At 46.2% G+C, this 21164-nt stretch overlaps 1 protein-coding gene across 3 annotated transcripts; it reads right to left on the bottom strand.

Moving 5' to 3' along the window:
- Positions 1–931: 931 nt before the first annotated feature.
- On the bottom strand, positions 932–20858 carry PRODH2 (proline dehydrogenase 2). 3 transcript variants are annotated; one of them, XM_036346703.1, is made up of 11 exons: positions 20623–20858; positions 20350–20546; positions 20033–20171; positions 19864–19950; positions 16506–16586; positions 16268–16423; positions 16025–16191; positions 6705–6815; positions 6220–6305; positions 5140–5312; positions 932–1310 (listed from the first exon to the last, which is right to left on the bottom strand). In XM_036346703.1, the coding sequence occupies exons 1-11, from the start codon at positions 20797–20799 to the stop codon at positions 1149–1151; spliced, it is 1536 nt and encodes a 511-aa protein (XP_036202596.1). In that variant the 5' UTR covers positions 20800–20858; the 3' UTR covers positions 932–1148. The 3 variants fall into 3 exon arrangements, with proteins under 3 accessions (XP_036202596.1, XP_036202598.1, XP_036202597.1); XM_036346705.1 differs by lacking the exon at positions 5140–5312 and having other exon boundaries at positions 1181–1310; XM_036346704.1 differs by lacking the exon at positions 932–1310 and having other exon boundaries at positions 4879–5312; positions 20623–20857.
- Positions 20859–21164: the final 306 nt, after the last annotated feature.

Genomic DNA, 21164 nt, shown 5'->3' with positions numbered 1-21164 from the left:
ATCCTTTGCCCATTTCTTAATTATTATTATTATTATTATTTTTATTTTTTAATATATTTTATTGATTTTTTACAGAGAGGAAGGGAGAGAGATAGGGAGTTAGAAACATCGATCAGCTGCCTCCTGCACATCTCCTACTGGGGATGTGCCCACAACCCAGGTACATGCCCTTGACCAGAATCGAACCTGGGACCTTTCAGTCCGCAGGCCGACGCTCTATCCACTGAGCCAAACCGGTCTCGGCCCCATTTCTTAATTAGATTGTTCGGGGGGTTTTTTGGTGTTGAGTTTTGTAAGTTCCTTGTAAATTTTGGATATTAAGCCCATATCAGATGTATCAGCAAATATGTTCTCTCATTCAGTGGATTGTCTTTTCATTTTGTTGATGGTTTCTTTTGCTGTGCAAAACCTTTTTAGCTTGATGTACTCCCATTTGTTTATTTTTGCCTCTTATTTCCCTTGCCTGAGGCAATATACCACAAAGCATTTCTTGATCTAGATAATTATTATAATGATAATAATTTCATTTTTTGTATAGATACTTACACATGTTGTTCCAAAAACAGAAAAATAAAAAAAGAGGGCAAGATTCATTTTATAACACTAGTATGACCTTAATTCCAAAACCAGATGAGAGTTTCCTGAACCAGAAAATAAAATTACATATCAATTTTATTTGTGATCACATATACAAAACCCCTAAATAAAGAGCTAATCCATCAGTTTATTCCCAGAAAGCAAGGATAATTCCACAAAAGAAAATAAATCAATGTAATAAAACACATTCATGGATTAAAGGACTAAAATCATGCTTATTTCAGTAAATACAGAAAAGGCAATTGATAAAATTCAATGCCTACTTGTGATTAGGGGGAAAACACCTCAGAAAACTAAGAATAGATAAGAACTTCCTTAGTTAATAAAAAATTATAAACCAAAAGCCAAGAGCAAGCATGATACTTAACGCAGAAACATAGACTTATTCCCTTAAATATCAAGAACAAAGAAAGAATTGCCTATTGACAACAAGGTAGGGAGTTTTGACCAACACCTTATGACAAAATAAATAAATTAGAGTTTAAAGATTGAAGGGCTGATGCCCGACTGGTGTGGCTCAGTGGTTGAGTGTCTGCCTATGAATCAGGAGGTCACATGCCCGGGTTGCGGGTTCGATATCCAGTGTGCGCATGCAAGAGGCAGCCAATCAGTGATTCTTTCTCATCATTGATGTTTCTATCTCTCTCCCTCACCCGTCCTCTGAAAAAACAACAACAAAAAAGATTGATGGGCTGAGACCAAACCGCCACCATCTGCAGATAAGAAAAAGTAACAGAATCAACAATTACAACTATTAAGCAAGTTCACAAAGTGGTCAGATACACAATCAAATTACACAAATCAATGAAAAACAGAAATTGCAAACTGGGTAGTATTAATTTCTACCCATGACTCTTATGATGTCCCATCACACACAGAACAAAATCCATATATTCCTTTTGAGGCCCTTTCCTGTCTGTTCCTGCCGCCTCTTCAGCTGCAGTCCTCTCCTTGAGTACCCTTGCTCCCTGCTGCTACTTACACATACCCAGTTTATTTTGACTTCAGGCCCTTTGCAATGGTCATTCCACCTTTCTGAAATGCATTTCCTCCAGCTTTTTGTATGATTGGCTCTTACACTGTGAGACTCAAGTACCACCCCACCCAAAAGCCCATCCTTTCCAGTGTGTCTACCTTATCCTCATCACTCTCTTAAATTCCCATAATAGATTTCACTCACAACGACCCAAAAGATCATGTTTTCCCCTAAATCCCCATCACAGACAATAGAGCTGGGTACATAGTAGGCGTCTGGAACAAAATTGTTGACTCGCCAAAAGTCGAATCTCCATATTGCCCCTGGATTTTGCCTCCACAGGTAGTTCCAGCAGCCAAACCCTCACATCTCAGGAGCTGGAAGAGGCCCCAGCCTGGACCGCCAGCAACAGCTAGATGATGCAGATGGTCCACCAGGGTTTCTGGATCCTAGGTGGAGTTCAGCTCCACAGGGAAGTGAGAGCTCACTCAGGGAGGGCATCTATGGGCTCTGGACTCAGTCAGCCAGTCAGCTCCTAGGCAGGGATCAACTGGGGGGTCTCATGAAGATGGGATGAAGAGATGAATGGGACCTCAGGGGGCAATAAAGACAGAGCTGGGCCCAGCCAGTGTGGCTCAGTGGTAGAGCCTCAACTTATGAACCAAGAGGTCATAGTTCGTTTGATTCCTGGTGGTGCACATGCCTGGGTTGTGGGCTTGATCCCCGGTAAGGGGTATGCAGGAGGCAGCTGATTAATGATTCTCTCTCATCATTGATGTTTCTATCTCTTCCTCTCCCTTCCTCTCTGAAATCAATAAAAATATATTTTTTAAAAAGTAAAAAAAAAAAAATACAGAGCTGGCTGGGAGTCCTGGGGGGAGGGAGGGGCGGTCTGAAAAGGAAGAAAATCAGGGGTCTGATTTGGAGGGAGGCATCTGAATGAGAAAAGGGTTAGGTTCTGGGAGAGCTACATACCCGTAAGATCATAAAGATCAGGGGTCTAAGGGAGCCTGAGAGCCGAAGGGGATCTAAGGAAATCTGAGAGAGGGTACAGACCTACAGGGATAGGATCTGGACCTGGAAAAGGAGTCTGGGGGCTTGGCAAGAGGGTCTGAAGATTACCTATGTGTTGGAGGAAGAGGGGCCTAAGAGGTGGTGGGGTCTACGGGCTGTGAGAGTAGGTCCAAGGGAAGAGGATGGTTGGAAGTTAGGTTCTGTGAGCTGGGGAAAGGGCCCTGGCCTGCGTGTAGTGGCTGGGACTTGAGGGAGGAGAGAGGGCTCAAGGTCTGCGGGCTCTGAGAGGGTCTGAGGGTTAGGGAGCAGGCTGAGGGTTAGGGAAGTGTCAGTGTGTTGGGGTGGGGTCTACAGGTTAGGGGAAGGACCAATGGCAGAAAGGGTCTCTAGCATGTCAAACTCGTGGCTGGTGGGCCGCATTCGGCCTACTGGTGGCGAGTTTGACATGCTTGGCAAGGGTCTGCGAAATGGAGCCAGGCTATGATAAAGGAGTGGGGCCTGGGCTATAGAAGGAGTGGGGAAGAAGAGGGCAGCCTGAGGGTGGGGTCAGCAGGGCAGGAGCAGGGTCTGGTGGAAAGCAAAGCTGAGGACCCAGTAAGCTCTAAGAAGTTTCTGGGGCCCAGACCAGGGTAACGGGGCTTCGCACCTATCTTTGGGCTTCAACAGTGATCACTATGTGTCTGCCAGGTGATCCTGGAGCACTAGCTCTGGCAATTTGGGTGGGAATCCTAAGCGCAGGTACATCAATGGCTTCCTGCCACCTTTGCGTTTGCACAATAGGCTCCCTCCAGTGAGAGGCACCCTCCCCCTAGGGCTCTGAGGTGACCAGAGAGAACAGACACTGATGCCTGCCCTGAAGCTGTCAGCTGCACCAAAGTACCCTTCCTACCCCGCCCTACCCCAGCTTGGGACTTCAGGACTTGTTTGAGGCAGCTGGCCTTCCTATCCCTGTGCTTGGTGGTCTTGGTCGCATACTTCCCACCCACCACCAGGGGCTGTTTCATCTCTGTTCTGCCTCAGCTTCTCCTCTTTTCCCCAGACCTGGGGCCCCGCAATATCCTAGACATCTCCTCTTGGGACCTTCATACCCACTAGGTCCTACAGCGGCCTCAGTATCTCCCCAAAACGGCATTTCCCTCCTGCTCCCTATCTCAGAGTTGGCCCCTGTCCCCACTTCAAGCCAGAGGCCTAGGCTCCTTCCCCTCCAGCCTATTAATCCCACATCCCACTCAGTCTCCTGATTGCCCTCTCTCCCTCCCCCACAGCCTAGCCCTGGGGGTTTTCCTACTCCAGATTCCCCTGGGCTCCCGGCCTGTCTCCCCACTCTGGTTCACCCACCACATGGCAGCCAGGGGATCTTGTTAAAGCCAAACCTGACTGTCTCTCCCCTGCTTGAAATGCTCCTGACTCCTCAGTGACCTTGGGACCAGGTCAATGCTCTGTAGCCTGGCATCTAAAACTGCATCATCTGGCCCTACCCATCCTCCATCCTTGTCTCCACACTCTCCAGTCTGTTTCACAATTCTGTTTATGCACATGCCCTTGCCTTTGAATGCTCTTCTCCATGTTCACTTGGTTATTCTTATGAATACTTTGGGAAGCTCTCTTGATCACAGAGGTGTCTCCTCTGGCCTGATATCTGCATAGGCTTTCCCCATCACAGCCTGACCATTCTGGACTATCGCTGTCTGAAGATGAGTCTGTCTACCTCTACTGGACTAAGAACCCTGTGAGGCTGGTCCTGGGGCTGTCTTTGGCACTGTTGTGTCCCTAGCATTGTTCACCTCAGAGTCTAGCTCAGAAAGGGCCTCAGAAAATGTTACTAAATGAGAGTAGTTTGCCTTTCCCCTCTGTCTCTCCCTGTAGGTGTGGCTCTAGCCCAGACTCTCGACTTCGGTGCCTCAGTGTCTCCTCTTCATCTGGGCATCCACTGGAGTGAAGAAAGTTCCTGCTTCAGTCACTGACTGGCTGAAGAGAGCTGACCCCAGGCCCATCTTAGGATAGACTGCTTCAGGGTGGGGGAGGTTTCATTAGTCTTTGATCAATGCCCTTGCTATGCTCTAGGGCAGCGGTTCTCAACCTGTGGGTCACAACCCCTTTAGGGGTCGAACGACCCTTTCACAGTAGTCGCCTAAGACCATCGGAAAACAAATATATAACTACATGTTGTTTTTGTGATTCATCACTATGCTTTAATTATGTTCAATTTGTAACAATGAAAATACATCCTGCATATTAGAGATTTACATTACAATTCACAACAGTAGCAAAATTACAGTTATGAAGTAGCAACGAAAATAATTTTATGGTTGGGGGTCACCACATGAGGAGCTGTATTAAAGGGTCATGGCATTAGGAAGGTTGAGAACCACTGCTCTAGGGTTATCTAAAGTTCTCTCATGAGCTGCAGAGCACCCTCTTGGGCTGGCTGGGGTCAAGATTATCCCCTCTCGAAGGAGGCAGCTTTAGTGCAGGGCAGCAGCCTGGGCAGTAGCTCAGGACCTTTATTGACCACATGACCCCGGGGGGGGGGGGGGGGACTAAGAAGGTACCCTCAGGCCCCGCCCCAGCAGCCTCCGCCGAAGTTCCTGACTGAGCAGCTCCCATTCCCTGCGAGCACCCCGCAGCACGCTCTGGTTCTCCTGGGCCCTCCGGATCAGGTAGGGGATCACCTCCTCCAGGGAGCCGTAGGGGATGGACTTATACACGGCATAGCCAGCCTGCCCTGCAGGGAGAGTGTAAGCAGGATGTGGGCTCATGTTTGGAGAGAGGCTCCCCTAGGCCCCATCTAGAACAGAGATTTCCAGTTCTGAGAACATGGCAGACTAAATGAATTAGACAACATTCCCTACTGGAAAACTAACAATTCTGGAGTTAACATTAAAAAAATCAAAGTTTAAAATGCTGCCAAGAGAATAAGGAATTTACTAATCCAAGAATTAAGAGAAAGTGAGAACCAGAGAGGGAAAGGACGCACAGGAAGCGCTTCTGTCCTGAAGGCAAAATTGAGCTGCTATTTGATGACTTCACAGAACCCAAGGGATACAGAAAATGAGGCCACAGTCTGACCAGGGTGTAGAGAACTTCCCCACATTCAGCTGGAACACAAAAATGTATACCCTCAGAGTAAGAGTTCCCTCCACTCCAAGGGAATGGCCTTGACCATAAGTAGAGCAGGGAAGAAAGCAGAGAAATCCACCTCTGAGAGGTTGTGACCATGAGTAAATCCCCTTACATATAGGCAGCCTAAATTTGCATATCTGGGATATCTCAAGAAACCTGAAGCTATGAATTTAGGGTACAATGGCAGAGGAAAACATAATTCTTCTGGTCTCAGTCCCTGGGGAGCAAAGTGGTAAAGGTAACAAAGCACATAGGAAACAAGACAGCATGATCAAGAACAGCTAAACAACAGACAGCAGACAGAGACACAGAGACAAAGGCCTGCAAGGCCTTAGACATTGGAGTAACAGATCTCTCTGGGAGGGTCTGGAGACTGGGCCATCTGAAGACTCTGGAGAGGAGGATGGCCAGGCAATGGTTGGAAATGTAAGAGGGGACCTGGCTGAGAAGGAGTGAGGCCTGGGGCTGGGTGAGGAGTGGTGGTGGTGAGGAATGAGCCATTCACATACCCAATGCCAGAGAGACGTGGTCACACATCCCCAGAAGTTGTCCAAAACAGACAGGCCCATCCGGAGGAATGCCCAGCTCCCACATGCTACAGAAAAGGCCAGATCATCAATCCAGACAGTGGCTGAATCTGAGCTGAAAGTCAGCCATTAGGTACCCACAGGGCTATTCCAGTTATTTAAATATTAAAATACTTCTAAACTTAATGATAAATAACTAGTGCTCTGAAGTCCCTGAAAGTTCCTTAGTGAGTTCCCTGATGCCCTCAGACCTCCCCATGCCCCAGCAAATAAGAGATGATGCCTTGTTCAGCTGGGGCCTACAAGACCTGCAGGCATAGCAGGGGTTAAATGTTTCTAATACCCTCCCCAGAATTCCTCTGAACCTGCTGTCCCCACACTGCTCCTCCTCTTGTTCCATGTCCACCATCCTCTACCTATCCCTAGCATTTGAGTGAGGGAGAGGAAGGGAGGGGCCCACCTCATACCGTTTGGTTGCTTGGTGAACAGATTCCTCATTGTGGGAAGCCACCATGAGGTTGCACATGGGGCCACGGTGGGACACATGAGTCAGCATCAACTCTAGACAGCGTCTGTAACTGAAGAGAGTTGCTCCGTTCAGCTATGGTACCTGGTGAGCAAGGGTCAGGCCTCAGGGACTGGGCATTTCTGTTCTTGGGACATGGGGTGCCTAAGAGCAAGAACTCTGGAGTCACAAAATACCCCACTTCCTCCTGGACTGGCTGCAAGGAACATTCCTTCCCAGAGCACTTTTTCCTCTCTTGTAACAATGTGAGTTCACCTAGCAGTGATGCTGTGAGGATGGAGTGAGATGAAGGTGTACAAAAAGCCTTTGTCATAACGGCAGTCTCACAACCAAGAGCCACATCACATGCAGAAGATGATGTTTCCTTAAGGCCATTCACTGCAGCATTGTCTATAGAACAAGACTAGCAACAACCCAAATGTCTGTAAGTAGGGGACTGGCCAGATCAGTGATTCCCAAAGTGGGCGCTACCGCCCCCTGGTGGGCGCTGCAGCGATCCAGGGGGGCGGTGATGGCCACAGGGGCATTTGTTTTAACTTTTTTTGTATTACCTTTCTATTCTGAGTTCAATAAATAGTTTCATAATTTCAAACTTCAATGTTTCTAATTTACACCTTTCTTTACTATATTTTACGAAAAAGGTAGAACCATTAATACATATATCTTTCTGTTTAATTGCTACTAAAATTAAAAAAAAAATTAATTTCCAGGGGGCGCTGAGTAATATTTTTTCTGGAAAGGGGGCGGTAGGCCAAATAAGTTTGGGAACCACTGGGCTAGATGAATGATGGCACACAGAGGATGGCCAGGTAGCTGTAGACAGAACAAGGACACTCTGGGCACAGAAAGATGAAAAGACTGGAAAATGCTTTCTGAGCTGCCGTAGGCCAGGTGCCACTGTACAGCCTTCACAGGCTATTTTCCATTGCCCTCCAGATCTGTTCTTTGTTCTTCTCTGCCCCTCTGGAGGCTGACTTTTATGTTCTGCATCACCCATGGAGTCATGGGCAGAAGATCAGAGGTGAGAGGAAAGAGAACTCAGGTGTTTTGTCCCTCAGCCCCCCCCTGCTCTACCCTAACTGTCCTATGTTGGCCACATCTCCTCCAGGTGGCTCTCCTTCCTTACCTATAGCACAGGGGCCATAACGGCTTCCCACTTTTGTGGGTTCCTGGGCGCTTCAACATTCCCTGTGGGTTCTTCCAACCTTGCCTGCACTCCATTAATTTAGTCCCTTCATTAAGTCTCCTTGCCTGACATACATATACTCATTCATCTCACTCTCAAATCAACTCTGTGAGGCAGATGTTCTGATTACCCCCATTTTACAGAGGGAGAGATTGAAGGTGAAAGAGGTTAAGTCTCTTGTCCCCAGGTCACACAGCTAGAAATGGCCAAGTAGATGTCCTATAGGACCCAGTGCTCAGCCTCCCCAATCAGTATGGAACCCAGGCTGATGCGCCAAGACTTGGGCTCATTATTACTAGAGTATTTTGCCTTTTTTTAAATTAAAATTTTATTGCTGAAAGTATTACATATGTCCCCTTTATTCCCCCCATTGACCTCTTCTAGCCCGCCCAACCCCCAACCCAGGTCTTCACCACCCTATTGTCTGTGCCTAGGGGTTATGCATACATGATCTTTGGTTCATCTCTTCCCACCCACCCTCCCCGCCTTCCCTCTGAGATTCCGCAGTCTATTCCATGCTTCTAAACCTCTGGATCTATTTTGTTCATCAGTTTATTTTGTTCATTAGATTCCACATATGAATGAGCTCATGCGATACTTATCTTTCTCTGACTGGCTTATTTCACTTAGCATAATAGTCTCCAGGTCCCTCTATGCTCTCTCAAAGGGTAAGAGAGCCTTATTTTTTTATACCTGCAGAATATTCCACGGTGTAAATGTACCACAGCTTTTTTATCCAATCATTTACTAATGGGCACTTGGGCTGTACCTATTGTAAGTTAGTGCTATAAACAGAGGGGTGCATACATTCTTTCTGATTGGTGTTTTGGGTTTCTTAGGATATATTCCTAGAAGTGGGATCACTGGGTGAAATGGCAGCTCCATATTTAATTTTTTTAAAATATATTTTTATTGATTTCAGAGAGGAAGGGAGAGAGAGAGAGAGATAGAAACATCAATGATGAGAAAGAATCATTGATCGGCTGCCTCCTGCATGCTCTTACTGGGATCGAACCCACAACCCAGGCATGTGCCCTTGACCGAAATAGAACCCAGGACCCTTTGGTCCACAGGCTGATGCTCTATTCACTGAGCCAAACTGGCTAGAGCACATATTTAATTTTTTTAAAAAATATATTTTTTATTGATTTCAGAGAGGAAGGGAGAGGGAGATAGAAACATTAGTGATGAGAGAGAATAATTGATCAGCTGCTTCCTGCATGCCCCACACTGGGAATTGAGCCCACAACCTGGGCATGCGCCCTGACCAGGAATCGAACCTTGACCTCTTGGTTCATAGGTCAACACTCAACCACTGAGCCACGCTGCCAGGCCATATTTAATTATTTGAGGAAACTTCATACTGTTTTCCATAATGGCTGCACCAGTCTGCATTCCCACCAGCAGTGTACTAGGGTTCCTATTCTCCACATCCTTGCCAGCACTTGTCATTTGTTGATGGTAGCCATTCTGACAGGTGTGAGGTGATATCTCATTGTTGCTTTAAAAAATATATTTTTATTGACTTTGAGCATTTTTTCATATGTCTCTTGGCCATCTATGTGTCTGGTTTGGAGAAGTGTCTATTTAGGTCTTTTGACTACTATTTATTTATTTATTTATTTATTTATTTATTTATTTATTTTTTCAGTTGATCAACAGCCTAGCCAGGATCTTTAGCCAAGTTCTGGTCAGGATCTCCAGCAAAGTTTTGGTTAGGATCTCCAGCCAGGCTCTGTGTCCATGTTCTCTTGCTAGGTTCTCCAGCCAGGTTCTGTAGCCATGTTCCCTCGCTAGGTTCTCCAGCCAGGTTCTGTCCAGGTTCTCCAGCCAGGTTCAGTCATCAGGTTCTAGTCAGGTTCTCTTGCCATGTTCTATCCAGGTTCTGTAGCCAGGTTCTGTCTCTAGGTTCTTCAGCCAGGTTCTCTTGCTAGGTTCTGTCTCTAGGTTCTGTGGCCAGTTTCTGTCCAGGGTCTTTTGCCATGTTCTCTCCAGCGAAGTTCTTCTGTCTCTAGGTTCTGTGTAGGTTCTTGTCTAGGTTCTGTGTCTTTTGACTACTTTTTAAAAAATATTTTCACTAGAGGCCAACCCCGGGTTCCTGCCCCGATGCCAGATAGTCCAGTTTCTCCTCGTATGTGTCTGGGTCCCCTAGAGCCTCGTATTTTGTTTTTTGTTTTTCTTTCCTTATCTTATTGGTAACCCACTCATTATTAAATAACATGCTATTTAGAATCCATGTGTCTGAATGTTTTTGAGTGTTTTTATAGTAGTTGATTTCTAATTTCATTCCATTGTGGTCTGAGAAGGTGCTTGATATGATTTCAATCTTCTTGAACTTGTAGATACTTATTTTGTGTCTTAACATGAGGTCTACCTTTGAGAATGACCCTTGTGTACTTGAGAAGAATGTATATTCTGCAACTTTGGGGTGACATGTTCTATAAAGTCAATTAAATCCACCTGATCCAGTGTGTCATTTTGAGTCACTATTTCTTTGTTGTTTTCTGGAAGATCTATCTAGTGAAATCAGAGGGCAGTTAAAGTTTCCTACTATGACTATATTGCTGTTGACCTCTTCCTTAAAGTCCTTTAGAAGTATATATATATATAGATGTATTTAGGTGCTTCTATTTTGGGTGCATAGATGTTTACAAGGTTATATTCTCTCATTGGATCAATCCCTTTAGTATTACATAGTAACCTTTGTTGTCTCTTGTGATAGCCTGCATTTTGAAGTTTTGTCAGATGTGAGTATTGCTATCACAGCTTTTTATTTTTTCATTTCCATTTGCATAGAAATTTTTTCCATCTCTTCACTCTCATCCTGTGTCAGTCTTTTGTTCTGAGGTGGGTCTCTTGTAGACAGCATATAATTGGGTCATGTTTTTGTACTCCATTCAGCTACCCTATGTCTTTTGATTGGAGCATTTAATCCATTTACATTTAAGGTTATTTTTGGTAAGTACTTACTTATTGCCATTTTCATTCTTTATGCCTATTTTTTTCTCTCTCTCTCTTTGATTCTTCTCATTACAGTAGTCCCTTTAACATTTCTTGCAGTGCTGGTTTGGTGATGATAAACTCCATTAGTCTTTTTTTTTTTTTTTTTTTGTCTGGGAAGCTCTTTATTTCACCATCTATTTTGAATGATAGCCTTGGTGAATATAATAATCTTGGTTTCCAATTCTTGCTTTTCATTACCTTGAGTACTTCATGCCATTTCCTTCTGACTTATAGAATTTCTGATGATCAATCAGCTGGAAGCCTTATGGGAGCTCCTTTGTAGGTAACAGTTTGCTTTTCTCTTGCTGCCTTTAGGAATTTCTGTTTGTCTTTAATTTTTGGCATTCTAATTATGATGTATCTGAGTGTGGGCCTGTTTGGGTTCTTTTTACTTGGGACTCCCTATGCCCCTGAACTTGTGTGACTTTTTCTTTCAGCAGGTTAGGGAAGTTTTCTGCCATTATTTCTTCAAACACATTCTCTATCCTTTGTTCACTTTCTTCTTCTGGCATTCCAATAATGTGAATATTGTTACATTTCATGTTGTCCCATATCTCCATTAACTTGTCCTGCTGTTTTTTAATTGGTTTTTCTTTTTGGTTCTCTGAGTGATTTTTTTCTACCCTGTCTTCTAATTCACTGATCCGATCCTCAGCTTTTTCTAATCTGCTGTATATTCCTTTCTATGTGCTCTTTAGTAGTGCTATGTCATTCTTTATTTCCAACTGGTCTTTTTTCATAGTTACTATATTTTTTCTCATGCTACTGAACATCTTTGCCATCATTATTCTGAACTCTATATCAGATAAATTTCTTATTGACACTTCATTTATATCTTCTTCTGGAGAATCTTGTTCTTTCTTTTGGGGCTTGTTTTTGTCTCTCCATTTTGGCTGCCCATTTGGGTTTTTGTCTTTGTATTAGGTAGATCTGCTAAGACTCCCAATCTCTAGTACAGGACAATCTCAAACACTGTTTGTGACTGTCCCTCAGTACTGTTTGGAGCTGTCAGTAATCCCCAGCTTGTAGCTTCTTCTCCTGGGGCTGGATGCCTTTGGAAAGGACCAAGATGTGCACCAGGGTCTGCTTTTCCTAGCCCCAAGCCAAGAAAGAGATCAGGCAAAGATTCAAAGGCTCTAGAGATCCTCCTCTGCCTGCAGTCAGATTGTTATCAGTCTTGATTGGCCTCAGGCTATTGACCTCAGGGTGGAGTGAGAGTTCTTCTAACAGGGTGTGTTGACTGCCTTTCCCCCAGCAAAAATCACCTGCATAGCAAAGGTCCACTGGAGAAAGGTGTCCTCCACATCGTGATATAATGACTCAACATATGACTCAGCATAGGAAACTGAGTTGGCTGCCCTCTGAGCTCCAACCCCAGAGCCCCCAACCCTGGACTTTCCTCACACAGCTCCAGTCCACTCTGCCCTCCCTCTGTTGGAGCTTAAGGTGAGTGGCTGAAAACAAAATTTTGTGCATTGGCCCTTCAAAATGGTGCCTCCATTTCCAGCCATCTCTGTCTGGCAGACAGCAAACCTGCTGCTTTTCATAGACAGGTGTTATGTGGGCACTTTTCTCAGTTCTGGTGCTCTGGGATGGGGATCCCAGCTTGAAGTTTAGATCCCAGAGTTCTCAGTGGGAACCCCCCACAGCTGAGATATCCCTCCGGGACTTCAGCTGCTGTCTGTGGGAGCCCAGCCACCCTTTTCACATCTCCGCACTTCCTACCAGTCTCTATGCGGTCTCCACTTTCCATCCTTAGTTATCAGGGTTCTCTCCAGCTAGTCTTCAGTTGATTTTTCAGGATTTTTTTCTGTATTTTAGTTGTATTTCCAGTTTGGTCCTGGGGGAGCATCAGTATAGCTTCCACTTACTCCGTTGTCATTTTATTTATTTATTTATTTATTTATTTATTTATTTATTTATTTATTATTTATTTTTTTTTAATTAAATCTTTATTGTTCAGATTATTACATTTGTTCCTCTATTCCCCCCCCCATAACTCCCCTCCTCCCAGTTCCCGCCCCACCCTCCGCCCTCACTCCCCACCCACTGTCCTCATCCATAGGTGCACGATTTTTGTCCAGTCTCTTCCCGCATCTCCCACACCCCTTCCCCCCCCAAGAATGGTCAGTCCATTCCCTTTCTATGTCCCTGATTCTATTATAATCACCAGTTCATTCTGTTCATCAGATTATTTATTCACTTGATTCTTAGATTCACTTGTTGATAGATGCATATTTGTTGTTCATAATTTGTATCTTTACCTTTTTCTTCCTCTTCCTCTTCTTAAAGGATACCTTTCAGCATTTCATATAATCCTGGTTTGGTGGTGATGAACTCCTTTAGCTTTTCCTTATCTGCGAAGCTCTTTATCTGACCTTCAATTCTGAATGATAGCTTTGCTGGATAAAGTAATCTTGGTTGTAGGTTCTTGGTATTCATCACTTTGAATATTTCTTGCCACTCCCTTCTGGCCTGCAAAGTTTCTGTTGAGAAATCAGCTGACAGTCGTATGGGTATTCCCTTGTAGGTAACTGAGTTTCTTTCTCTTGCTGTTTTTAAGATTCTCTCTTTATCTTTTGCTCTTGGCATTTTAATTATGATGTGTCTTGGTATGGTCCTCTTTGGATTCCTTTTGTTTGGAGTTCTCCGCGCTTCTTGGACCTGTAAGTCCATTTCTTTCACCAGGTGGGGGAAGTTTTCTGTCATTTTTTCTTCAAATAGGTTTTCAATATCTTGCTCTCTCTCATCTTCTGGTACCCCTATAATTCTGATGTTGGTATGCTTGAAGCTGTCCCAGAGGCTCCTTACACTATCCTCGCATTTTTGGATTCTTTTTTCATTTTGCTTTTCCGGTTGGGTGTTTTTTGCTTCCTCGCATTTCAAATCATTGACTTGATTCTTGCGCTCCTCTGGTCTGCTGTCGGGAGTCTGTATAATATTCGTTATTTCAGTCCGTGTATGCTTAATTTCTAGTTGGTTCCCCAATATAACATCGAGGGTCTCATTAGTTTTCTTGTAGATCTCATTAAGTTTATCGGCGGCTTCTAAACAGTTCTTTAGAGACCTTAAAAGTGTGGTTCTGAACTCTATATCTTCCACTGACAATTTTGTCCTGTTTCTTTGTCTCCGCATTTTGTTATGCTTCCTTGGTGCACCCCCTAATGGTCTTTGTGCGCAGTCTTATAGTTAAACCTTGATTGTTGTAGCTAATACCAGGGAGGGTTTGACCTCCAGGCCAAGTGGCTATGAGAATCAGCTGTGTCTGCAGTGAGAGAACTTCTGTCCTCTAGGGAGGTGCTAATCTAGCCTTTGCCTGAGGCTATCCGGCAAATGCCTCTGTGCAGGGCTTGGGCGGGCAGGTCGCACAGGATCAACAGGGTGGGCTGGAGAGAGCAGTCCTGTCCCCAGGGGCTCTGCCTCTCTGAGTCCCAGCACCCACTGCAAACCTCGGAGAGAAAGCTGCACTCGCTCTGACCGAAGCCAGACAGTTCCGCTTCTCCCGTTTGAGTCTGGGTCCCTAAAGACTCGCCTGTATCTGGAGCTCAGAGTCTGCGACTCCCTCCCGATTGAAAACGCCAACCGCACCCTCCTCCGCCAGCCCGCTCCGCACACTCCGCACCTCAGAATTTGACTTCAGCACTGCACCTCCTCTGAGTGTTCGTATGAGTTTCTCTTTCCTCCTAGTTGTAGGACTTCCACTCAGCCAGCGTTCCTGTGGTTCTGGGTGATGTCCGTTCCATTTTTTAGTTTCACTTTTGAAGTAGTTGTTCAAGGCAGCAAACTCCGGCGTTAACCTATGCCGCCATCTTGGTTCTCACCACTAATATCCCGTTGTCATTTTAAATCTAGACTATTTGCCTTTAAAATATGCAGTTGAGTGGAAAAGCCAGGAGCAATATGTAAACATGATGCCTTTTGCAAATACAAAAACCTTTGTGTTTGCCATTTAACAAAGAAAAATCAACCAAAAAAATGAGTTCGCGTGTCACCTCTGACACGCATGTCATAGGTTCGCCATCACTGACCTAGGGTCACCTTGATTGCTACTGAGACCAGGGTCTAAAATAGGGCCTGATCTAAATCAGGTGGCCAGCAAGTATGTGTTGAAGAAATAAAGTCCTCCTTCCCAGGGCCATGGGGTGGGGAGATCCAATGAGCTCACCCACATCTTGCCCTAACACAGGTTGATTTGTGATGGGTAAGAACGTGGGTTCTATAGCCAGTCTGCCTGGGCTCAAGTCTTGGCCCTGCCACTTCTCAGTTCCTCAGTTTCATCCTCTGTGCAATGCAGATGATAATAATAGTACTTACTGCTTGGAGTTGTTTGTTATTCACTCAGCAGATCTGTACTGAGTGAGCATCACCGTGTATCAGACACAATTTTAAACACTGAAGGTTCAGAAGTGAACAAATCAGAAACCCCTGCCCTCCCGGGCCCACACACTAGTGGGGGAGACAGACAATGAGCAATTTAGTATGAAACTGTATAGAATCTTAACTACTGGTAAGTGATAAAGAGAAAAATAAATCCAGGAAGAGAGTGGGTGAGGAGAATCTAGTTTTTGATAAATATGACAGGGAAGGCCCCCCCCAAGAAGGTACCAATACACAAAGACCTAAGGAGGTGAGGGATTGTGCCATGCAGCTGTCTGGAGGGAGAGCATTCTAGGCAGCAGGACAGGAAGTATAAAGGCCCTGGGGATCCTCAAGGAGTGCAGTGAGTGAGGAGAAGGGTGGAAAGGAAAGTTAGAGAGGTGACAGTGGCCAGATCATGTGGGGCCTTGTGGGGTGCTGCAAGGATTTGGGGTTTACTGAGGGTGCAATGGGGTCCATGGAAGGATTTTGAACTGAGAAGGGACATGATTTGACTTAGGTATAAACAAGGCTCCCTCTTGCTGCATGTGGGTCATGGACTGGGAAGGGAGGACAAAGGTGAGAAATGATGGTCTCCTAGACCAGGAAGAGGGAGGAATGTGTAGACACATACAGGATGCTCAGCATCATGGGTAGTGAGCATTAAAGGTTAGATGTTATTATTTGTCTCAGAGGCTGGCCTGGTCCATTCTTACCTCTGACTGGTAGCCTCATAGTCAGGCTGAGTGGGATCTTTGGTCCCTTGAAGCTGGGCCATATCTCTCTCCTTGTCCAGATATGCCCCTCGTACCAACTTCACCCCGAAGGACAGGCCAGCCCTGTCTGCAGCCTCAGCATCCCGCCTCAGCCTTTCGTAAGTGTCCTGGCAGAGCACAAGGGCAGTTTCAGATCAGGGTGCTGGAACCCAGGCCCAAATTTCCCCAGAACCCATCACACACCTTCAGGTAGGCCTGGTAAGTGTTCCACACCCAGGGCCCACCCTCCCTGGATCTGTTCCAACGCAAGGCCAGGGCAGCCACCAGCAGAGAGAGAGCAGGATTCAGTGAGGTGTACTCAGCATCCACCAGGAGCCTCACGTGTTGGGCCTGGGCGTGCTGAGGGAGAGAAAGACTATGGTCAGAGCCCCAGGGGTGCCCAGCGGGTGCAGCGGAGCCAGGCCACAGCAGAAGGCATTACCTGTGCTACCTGCTGCAAGCGGCTCAGAGAGGCCCGGAGATGCTGGTTTTGCTCGGTGCTGAGGCAGGAGACCTGGAGATCCTGGGGGAGGGCAGCAGAGAAGACGAGAGCAGCTCAGGGCTTTCTTCCAGAGCACAAGTCTCCAACCCCCCTCCCCACTACCAGGAAGGGAAATATGTTTAGAATTTTTAGAAATCTGAAAAGTTGCTATATCCCATATATACAACTTATTTAAGTGTAATTCAGTGGTTAAGAACCCAGAATCTGAGTTTGAATCCTGGTTCTACCTTTGCTGCTTGTCCTTGAGCAAATCATATAACCTCTCTGGGCCTCAATTTTCTCCTCTATAAAATCTATACTAATAAAAGTTTAGGTGGCCCTTGCACCCTCGCGCGATGCCCTCATGTCATCACAAGATGGCCACCACAAGATGGCCAGCAGGGGAGGGCAGTTGGGGGCGATTGGGCCAGCAGGGAAACAGTTAGGCATCAATCAGGCCACAGGGGAGCAGTTAGGGGGCGATCAGGCTGGCAGGCAAAAGCAGTTAGGGGGATCAGGCAGGCAGGCAGGCAGGTGAGTGGTTAGGAGCCAGCAGTCCTGGATTTTGAGAGGGATGTCGGACATCCCCCAAGGGGTCCCAGATTGGAGAGGGTGCAGGCTGTACTGAGGGACACCCCCCACTCCCTGCACAAGTTTTGTGCACTGGGCCTCTAGTGGAGATAATAATAGTAGCTTCCTCATTAAGTTATGTGGGTAAAAATGGGTTACTAGGTGCGATGCACCTGGACATAACAAGAACAGGACAGTGCCAGCACATAATAAGCACTCAATCCATGACATTATAATAATAATGGGTGATGCATTTACTATCTTGTTTATTTACTTTCCACAATGATCCTAGTAGACAGGAGTTATTCCAAGCTCCATTTTTCAGTGAGGAAACAAGCTCGGAGAGAGAAGTGGCTTGGAATTGACCTAAGGAAATGCTTAGAGCAGTGGCTAGCTCACAATGCATGTCATAGTGTTTCCTCCTATTAGTCTCTTAGGACCTCAATTTCCTCTGACATGCCAAAGCCTCATTGCAGCCCACTGGCTCTGCTGCTTTGGCCCCTCCCACCCTCCGCCTTGCTCTCTGCCCTCCAACCACACTGGCCTTCCTGCTATTGAACATAACAGGTATCTTCCCACCTCAGAGGCTTTGTTCTGGCTGTTCCTTCTGCCTGGAACACTCTTCCTGCTGAGGTCCACTTACCTCTCCTGCAGATCTTTGTCCAATATTCCCTTCTCAATGAGCTTTCCCATGGTGTAAGTTTACAACTCCCTATCTGGGGCTTCCCTTCCCCCTTCCTCAGCCTATTTGCCCCTACAATGTTTACTTATACTTGTTACATATTGGTATTGGTTTTCATTATTGTTTCTTACCCCCTCCCTGAGTAGCAAGTGATGCCTTGAGGGCAGGGAGTTTGTTTGTCTTGGTCATCACTCCTCCACCCCTAGCACAGCACTTGGAACATGGTGGATGGCCAATAAACATTTAGGGAATGAATACATTTATAATGTGGAAATCATAACTGCCTCTAACTCAGTCTTCTTATAGGGTTTCAAAAAGAAAACATCAGCCCCTTGCAGTATTGTTTAGGGTAGTGGAGACTTGGAGGTAGTCAGGGTGTCCATCCCAGGAGAGATAAGTCACACAGCTAGAAACAACAATTGTTTTCTTTTTTTTTTTTTAATATATATTTTATTAATTTTCTTACAGAGAGGAAGGGACAAGGATAGAGAGTTAGAAACATCGATGAGAGAGAAACATCGATCAGCTGCTTCCTGCACACTCCCTACTGGGAATGTGCCCGCAACCAAGGTACATGCCCTTGGCCGGAATCGAACCTGGGACCCTTGAGTCCACAGGCCGACGCTCTATCCACTGAGCCAAACCGGTTAGGGCAACAATTGTAAGCAATAGATTAGATGTTCACAAAGACACTTGGATGGGCCTTAAAGTCCAAGTGCTCAGAGGGAAAAAGTATGAAACAGAACGAAATAGATAACGTAACACTATTTATATACATCTTAAAGGACACAAGGGAACTTTCTGCAATGATGGAAATGTTATAGAACTCTATAGGGATTTGAATTGCTCAGGTTTGTCTATGTGTAAAAGCTCATCAAAGGGTCCCTTTACAATTTGTGTATTTCATTATATGGAAAATAGAGGCCCGGTGCATGAAATTCTTGCACTGGGGGCGGGGGACGGGGTAGTGGAGGGGTCTCAGCCTGGCCTGAACCCTTTCACAGTTGGGAGCCCTCAGGGGATGGAGCAGGCCTAAACCGTGAGTCAGACAGTCTTAGTGCTGCCACGGAGGCGGGAGAGGATCCAGCCACCACCACTGCACTCCATCATGAGCCCAGCTTCTGGCTGAGCAGCGCTCCTCCTGTGGGAACGCACTGACCACCAGGGGGCAGCTCCTGCATTAGCAACTGCCCCCTGTTGGTCAGTGCGTGTCATAGTAACCGGTCGTTCTGCCGTTTGATTGATTTGCATATTAGCCTTTTATTATATAGGATTTTACCTGAAAAGAAATAAAGTACTATAAATAATCATTGAACTCTAATTGGTGAGATGCTTTCTGAAGCATTTGGGTGGAAGTGTGCTGATGTGTTCAACTTACTTTGAAGTGCATCAAAAAAATAAGATGGATTGATGGATGCATAGAGCAATGGATACAGAGACAGATGATTTAAAGCAAATATAGTTAAATGTTAACAATGGCAGGTATATAGTGTCCACAGTAAAATTCTTTCAACTTTTCTGTGTTTGGAAATTTTCATAATAAAATGTTGGAAAAAATATGTCCCCACAGAGTATATACTTGGCAAAACAAAATCACAATAACATATATATATATATGATAGAGTGGGTGCCAATGGTAGGCAGGGCAGAAATAGGACATGAAAATAAGAAGGGATGGATGGATGGATGGATGGATGGATGAATGATTAAATCAAACCCCACTGGTCTAACCATAACTTCCAGCACACACTAGCATAGTTGAGTTGATTGATATAATACTGATATATCTTCCTGTAGTTGATAGAGAGCTGCTGTCTCAATCACTTTTCAGAGCTTTGAGCCCCCAGACCCCTTCCCTAGAGCCCCCATATTATCCACATTCTATCCTTTCCAACCATGCCCCAGGACCACAGCCACATTTATTGTGATTGTTTTGAGCCTAGTAAGTAGTGGCAATAAAAAGTTTGAACATCCCACTTGCACATGCCTGCTACACCAAGACCAGGGGTCTCTGCTCCTGACATTTCCCACCAACCATTCATTTCTCCCACAGCCTGAGGTCCTTACCTGTCCAGAGTCCATGGCTTCTGCCAGCCTCTCAGGGCTCAGCTCCAAGGAAGCCCCTGGCCTTCTGACCCATGAGGTTAGCTCCTTCTGGAATGGGATGGCAGGTGGAGTGGTGAGGGGGACATGGTGGGCAGCCACACCTTCCTCCCACAACCTGCCAGCTCCTTACACAGAGCCGAGTGCTGGTCAGTGCCGTCACCTTCAACTGCATGAGGATGTTCCCATTTGGGCCAGGGGTCTCCAGAAGGCTTCGTGACAGGTCCACACACCGCAGCATAGCACTGAGGTTCTCCTCATACCAGGCCTCGCTGCCCAGCCAGCAGGTGTCAGGTCCTGGAGCAGCCAACCCCCTTCCACCAGCCTCCCTGGGCCCTGGACTCATCCAATCTTTTTAAATTTTGTTATTTTAAATCAAACCTCCCATGACAAGCCAGGACTAGGCATGTATGGACTGTGACGGCCCATGAGGTGTCTGTGCTTACTCACCCAGTCTTGACAGCTGAGTCTGGCTCCTCCTCTGTGGGCACTGCCAGTAGGGGCCGGAGGCTTAGAGTCTGGAGTTGTTGGACACAGCCTCTCACCTCCTCTGCTGTCTCACCAGCCACAAACTGCCCATAGATGGATGGTCGGAGAAGTGCGCCCGAGAACCGGGAGCCCAGGAGCCGCTGAAACCAGGCCTGGATCTGGGGTGACAGGGGGCGAGGGCTCAATGCCAGGCACTAGGGAGCCTCTAGGCCCATCCCCAAGGTCACTGCTCACCGCCAGGCCATGGGTGACCAGAGGGGGCCAGGCACACAGCCGTAGCACCAGCAATGCCCGCATCAGTTCTCCAGTACCCTTTAGGTGGAAGGCCCCACCATCAAAGCTCAGGGGCTGCCAGCCCCCAGTTGGGGGACCAGCCTTGGAATAGAGCACTGGACAGGTCCGGAGCATCATGAATTCTTCACCACTTCTACACCAGGCAAAGGGGCTTTGGAGGCAGCTGCGCTACCAGCTGGGGGCAGTGACTGATTAACCAGATAGTAGGCAGGGAAAGGCAAATCTTAGGATCACAAGCTTCTTGGGGGGCAGCTAATTATTAACTAATGGGGACAGAGTTCAGAATAACATGGACAGGAAAGAAAACCCCTAATGACGCTGCCAACCCCCTCAGCATAATAGCTTGCAATTATTTGCTGTCCACCATGTGCCAGTGGGTGCTAAGTGGGAGCTTGGTTCTGGGAAATAAGGATCTCTAGGTTCAAGGCAGTTTGGCTTTGTGATCTTGGGAAAGTTACTTGACTTCTCTTGTTGCAATTGCT

Source organism: Myotis myotis, unplaced genomic scaffold, assembly GCF_014108235.1.
Source record: "Myotis myotis isolate mMyoMyo1 unplaced genomic scaffold, mMyoMyo1.p scaffold_m19_p_19, whole genome shotgun sequence".
Classification (NCBI taxonomy): Eukaryota; Metazoa; Chordata; class Mammalia; order Chiroptera; family Vespertilionidae; genus Myotis; species Myotis myotis.
Note: the sequence above shows the minus strand (reverse complement) of the source record. Positions and strands in the feature narration are given on the sequence as shown.